We start from the raw sequence: 6,000 nt of genomic DNA on the forward strand, positions 1-6,000 counted from the left end.
ATTACTGAAAACCTGCATTTTTTTTTTTTTTTTAATTGTGATTTGGGTGAAAGTTTACAGAGCAAATTCACTTTCCATACAGCAGTTCACATACACTTTGTCTCATGACATGGACTACAATTTACCCCAATGCAACAGCTCCCCTCCCACTTCCTCCCGACAGTTACTTCCTCCCTGTATCCATCCCCCCATGCACTCCTGCCCCCTGAACTGTCCTTCTGTGGCTAAAAAGCCCCTCCTTCTTCCATGATTGCTCTCTCCAAGGAGTGTATCCACCCCAAGTAAATGCTCAATTCACATGCCTGTCTCCTGCCCGGCTGGAAGCCACAGGTGTGGGCCCAACTCCAGATCTGAAGGACAGTCATGGACCACAGTCCTAGTGGTTCCAGCAGGCTCTACCAGATCAGCATACCCGGTCGTTCTTCCCCGCTTTTTTTTTTCCCAAAGGATTTTGAGTTTAGTTCCACACTACCCTCCCTTTCTATCCAGGATCTTCCCCAAAGATTCCCCTCTGAGCGGTTGACAGTGGTAGTCGGGCACCACCCAATTCCTCTGGTCCCACAGTCACATAGGCTGAGGATCGCATGGTGCACCAGTCACGAGGACCAACTGTTTCCATGAATCTCCGGCCCTCTTCATTCTTCCCTGCCCTGAACGAAGAGAAACCCATCGCTACATCCAGACAGCTGCCTGAAAGCTTCCAAGATCACAGTTGCTACTCGCCAAAGTAGGAGATGGAACAATGTTTTGTGGTAGTATGTTAGGCCAATTGAGTTTGATGTCCCCTGTGACTATGGTCCTGAGCCCACTGGTTCAACTACTTAGTCTCTCTGGGTAGCTGGCTATGACAAGAAGTGACTACAACCTTGTCCCCTGTCAGCTCTACTATACCCCTGGGAATTCTTACAGAACATACAAATACACTTGTAGAATCATTGTCTGCCAACCCTATACATGGTGTTGGGTACACTCCCTGCTGCATGTTGTTGTTATGTGCCGTCAAGTCGGACCTGACTCATAGTGACTCCTCCTTGGGTTTCCAAGGCATTATCACTATGGGAGTAGATTGCCCCATCTTCCTTTCGAGGAATGGCCAGTGGGTTTGAACCTCCAGCCTTCTGGTTAGCAGTCAAGTGCCTTAGGCACTATGCTACCAGAGCTCCTTTCCTAGTGCATGTTGTTGTTTTTGTTATGTGCCATCAAGCCGGACCCAACTCATAGCGACCCCTCCTTGGGTTTCCGAGGTGGTATCTCTATGAAGTAGATTGCCCAACCTTCCTTCCGAGGAGTGGTTAGCAGTCAAGTGCCTTAGGCACTATGCTACCAGAGCTCCTTCCCTGCTGCAAAGACATACCTAATAGCTCAGCCTGCCCACCCATCTATCCATCTGTATACCTGTGTCTGCCTTCATGACAACGCAGTACTGTATGTGCAAAAGGGTTCATCTTTGTTGTCTGCACCTCCCATGTACCTCTCTATGTCTTCCTCTTCCTCAAGTCACCATTTTGATTACTCATATTTGGTACATTGCCCTTCTCTTCACCCAAATCAATACTTATTTCTACCTATCTAACAGTGTTCCCTCTCCTCCCCTCCCCTCTCACCCCTGGTAACCAACAAAGAAAATTTCCTTCCATATATAAACCTTTCCTTGACTTTTACAATAACAGACTAATACAATATGTGTCCGTGATTGACTTATTTCACAACATAATGTCCTCCAAGCTCATCCATGTTATGCGGTGTTTTGCAGATTCTACATTATTCTTTAGCGTTGCATAGTATTCCATTGTGTGTATGTACCATGGTTTGGTTATCCATTCCTCAGTTGATGGACACCTAGGTTGCTCAAATCTTTTGGCTATTGTAAATAGTGCTGCAATGAACATGGGTGTGCCTATGTCCGTTCTTGTCATGGCTCTCACTTCTTTAGGATATACATCCAGTTATAGAATGGCAGGATCAAATGGTATTTCTATTTCCAACTTTTTAAGGAATCACCACACTGTTTTCCACAGTGGCTGTACCATTTTACAGTCCCACCAGCAGTGTAGGAGAGTCCCAATCTCTCCACCTCCTCACTAGCATTTGTTATTTTCTGTCTTGTTAAACTCTGCTTGAAAATCTAGTTTTTTAATTAGAATGTTCTGATGTTAATTTGTAGTCTGTTTAGAGCTAGGTAAAAGTAAAACTTCAATTGAAGCTTCCTCTTTGGTACATCATGTACTAATTTTTGAAATGCAAAAATTAGTTTACCACATTAAAAAAATGTTAGTTTTCCAATGAGTTCTGGCCTAATCATCCTTTTATCTTTCTCAATAACCTAAAATATTCTTTTTATTTAAAAATGCCTTTTAAGGCCCCACTTTGTGCCCGGTACTACTGTACTAGAGTCTGGGACTCAGTCACATGATCCTTGACCTTAAAGAGCTTCCACTGCAAGTAGAGCTAGAACAAGCACATAATATCAATCATCTCACTGATTTTGCTATTAACAATTCAGATAAAGTAGCAAGAACCTCAGAGGAAGGGATCTCTTTTCATTGGATTATCAACAAAAAGCCTCATGAGAAGGTAGAATTTAGTATTTTCCTTGAAGAATGTGACCATTCCATTATGCTAATATTGAATGCCATTCATTATACAGAAGCTAAATTAGAAGTAGAATTTTAATTGAATTACAAAAAAAACAAACCAGCATTTGCATGTATACTGTGTGCCAGACATTATGCTATGCTCTTTACATGCATTTTTAATGGTTATGAAATCTGCCTGACTTCAAAACCTAAGCTCCTAACTACAAAGTGATACTGGACACAACGTTTCTTCAAATGATTTACAATCTAAGCCTTTTTATTCAATATATGTAGTTCAGCAATTAATCAAAAATACCTTATAAAAATAAGTAATTATAACTGATACATACACACATTATACTTTTTTCTTTTTTTTAAATTAAAACACAGTCATGGATTTTAAGCAAATCTCCTAATGTTAATCTCAGTTCTTGGTCTGAGTATGGATCTACTGGTATGTTGTTGTTATGTGCCTTTGAGTCGGACTCAACCCACAGCAACCTCTCCTTGGGTTTCCAAGGCGGTATCACTGCAGAAGTAGATTGCTCAACCTTCCTTCCGAGGAGTGGCTGGTAGGTATAGTTTTAGTATGTTTAAAGGTAGAGTAAATAATTTAAACACTTGTAAAGCAGTAGGAATACAGAATCTTTCTAAATTTTTAGGAAAAATTTCCCTTTTGTAATTGTCTCATTCATACCAAATTTGAACATTCACCTTTATCAAGTTTTCCCTAAGCAGTCAATATAATTTTCATAAAATAACTATTTTTCCTTGAGCTATTTTTACTAATTTATGTAATACTGAATTGTATAATTATAACAAAAACTTCAACTACATAAATAAGATAAACACATCTTGGTAAGACTACCTTTCAAATCTCAGGACCTGAAGTTTATAGATATAACAGTGTTCAGCATACAAGGACATGGAAAATTGATAGATTAATTCTAACAAGTAGAGACTGTTCAAGAAAGCTTTTACTACAATTGTTCTATGTCCAGAATTCTGTAATTGTTTTTCAATTAATCTATTTTAACAAAGAATAGTCTTTTTGAAATACTACTTATGCATTGTTTAATATTACTCACGTTGATATTTTCAGTGATAATGTTGGTTCCGACTCATGATGACCTTATGTGTAACAGAACAAAATATTGTCTAGTCCTGGGCTATCTTCAAGATCATTGGTATTGTCTATTGGTCTATTGTTGCAGTTACTCTGTCAATTGATCTGTTGAGGGTTTCTCACATTTTATACTTTATTAAACACAATGTCTTTTTCTAGTAATTGGTCTATTATGATGACGTGTCCAAAGTAAATGAGTCAGTCTTGCCATCCTCGTGTTTAAGGAACGTTCTACTCATATTTCTTCTAAGGTTGATTTATTCGTTCTCTTGGCACTTCATGGTCTTTTAATATTTTTCACCAACACCATAGTTCAAACACATCACACTTCTGCCTACCTTTTTTACTATCCAATTTTCACATGCATGAGGTAAATGAAAAGACCATGGCTGGGTAAGGTGCACCTTAGTCGTTAAAGTGACATTTGCTTTTTAAACTTTAAAGAGGTTTTTTGCAGCAAACTGAACCAATGAAATCTGTCATTTGATTTCCTGATTACTGCTTCCATCCAGTGAATTGTTGATCCAAGTAGAACGTATTTACTGACAATTTCAATTTCTTCCCCCTTTGTCATAATGTTGTTTATTGGTCTAGTCGTGAGGATTTTCATTTTCTTCCTGTTCAGGTGTAAACCATACTGACGGCTGTAGCCTTTGACGTTCATCAGTAAGTTTTTCATGTCATCTGCATTTCCAGCAAGCCAGGTTGTGTCACCTGCAGGTCTTACTATACAGTGAATAATATACAATATCTTATTTTGGCCACACAATAACACTCTATAAGGACTATTATTTCTATACTAAAAAGGAGAAATTGATGCTCTGGTAGGTTAAGTGATTGGCACTAAGATATGTAGCCATGAGACCAGAAGAACTAGATAGTGCCCAGTTACCCTTACTGATCAAAGATTCCTTAGAAGGATCGTGATCATAAGGGGAGGGGAAAATGTGGGACAGAATTTCAAATTGTCATAGAATCTCCACTATCTGCAGCCACGGAGGCTGGATGTCTCCCTGAAACTACTGTCCTGAGGTAACTTTTAAATGTTAAACCAAAATATCCTCTTAAGTTATCATTAAACTATATAATAGTTTAGCTTACTTAATTAGTAAAGAAAGTTTGCCCTGAGCATTGTGCCCTTTTAACGAATTATCTGTATCTGATCAAACTGGTAACAGCAACACAGAAAGTTAGATCAGAAGCTTACGGGGCAAAGACTTTATCCTGGTCAAATAATTTGAAAAAGGATAGGGAGAATGGTGATACAAATTGAGGAATATAATTAATATCAATGAACTGTACATGCAAGAATTGTTGAATTGGTGTATGTTTTGTTGTGTGTATTTTCACCAAAAAATAAATGATAAAAGAATCTGAATAAAGACCAGAAAAAAATATATGATTTTAAAAAATAATAATTTGGGGAGTTCCAGTAAGATGGCGGAATACGTAGAAAGACTGCACAGACTCTCTTCAACAAAGAAAAGGGGAACCAATTAACACAGACACAGAAGATAATCCTGGACCCCTGAGCCTTGAAGGAAAGGATATAGAAGTGGACTAAACTCCAACTAGTAAAATAATTTGCATTAAAACACCAAAAATGGAGACACACGGAGCTGTGGTCTGGCAGCAATCCTGACGCCACAGACAGCTTGGATATTGCCGAGTGGTGGCAGAACCTAAGAATTAATCTAAAAATCGGCCTTGTTAGCCAGGGACTACATAGAGGACTGCTCTGGTGGCTGGAGAATGAAAGGGGAAGCAGTGAAGAGGAAAGCGGACTGAGCTGTGGACACTTGCCTGTCCAGAAGGCACAGCCATTTTGTAAGTTTTGAAGCAGTTTGATCATTTTGGGTATTTAAAGCAACAGCGTTTTCCCAGATTCCAGGGACTTAAAAACAGGCTCCACTTGCTGGGAACCAAAAGAACATTCAGGACATGGATGACTAGAAAGGTGAGACATTCCCCTTGTTGATTTTATATCCCACAGCCTCTTGGTGAAAGGAGGTGTGGCCATCCCTCACTCCAACCCACCTTCTAGCCCAGCAGGAATTCCAACCAAGTCTGTGTGTTCAGAGGGAGCCTGGGTGTCCTGCCCTGCCCTAATTTTTCTTTTCTTTTTTCCTTTTCATAGGTTGTTTGTTTCTGTCTGTTTTAAAACTACTACTATTATTATTACTTTTATCTTTTTTATTATTCTATATTCTTCCCTTCCCAGGATCTAGTTTTCAGCATTTTTTCTTTTCCCTGTTCCTGGTTCCAATTGTTTTTTTTCTTTATTGTGGTTTACCCCAT

At 39.1% G+C, this 6,000-nt stretch overlaps 1 protein-coding gene across 1 annotated transcript in view; it reads right to left on the reverse strand.

Annotated features, from left to right (window-relative positions):
- Positions 1-4,381, reverse strand: part of KNL1 (kinetochore scaffold 1) — a 47,817-nt gene extending 43,436 nt beyond the window's left edge. Inside the window, exon 1 of the mRNA XM_042780892.1 lies at positions 4,341-4,381. Coding sequence (XP_042636826.1) covers positions 4,341-4,381 — 41 coding nt within the window. The remainder of the gene's footprint in view (positions 1-4,340) is intronic.
- Positions 4,382-6,000: the final 1,619 nt, after the last annotated feature.

The sequence above is a fragment of the Orycteropus afer genome, unplaced genomic scaffold (assembly GCF_000298275.1).
Source record: "Orycteropus afer afer isolate SDZICR_OR568_19922 unplaced genomic scaffold, OryAfe1.0 scaffold00068, whole genome shotgun sequence".
NCBI lineage: Eukaryota > Metazoa > Chordata > Mammalia > Tubulidentata > Orycteropodidae > Orycteropus > Orycteropus afer.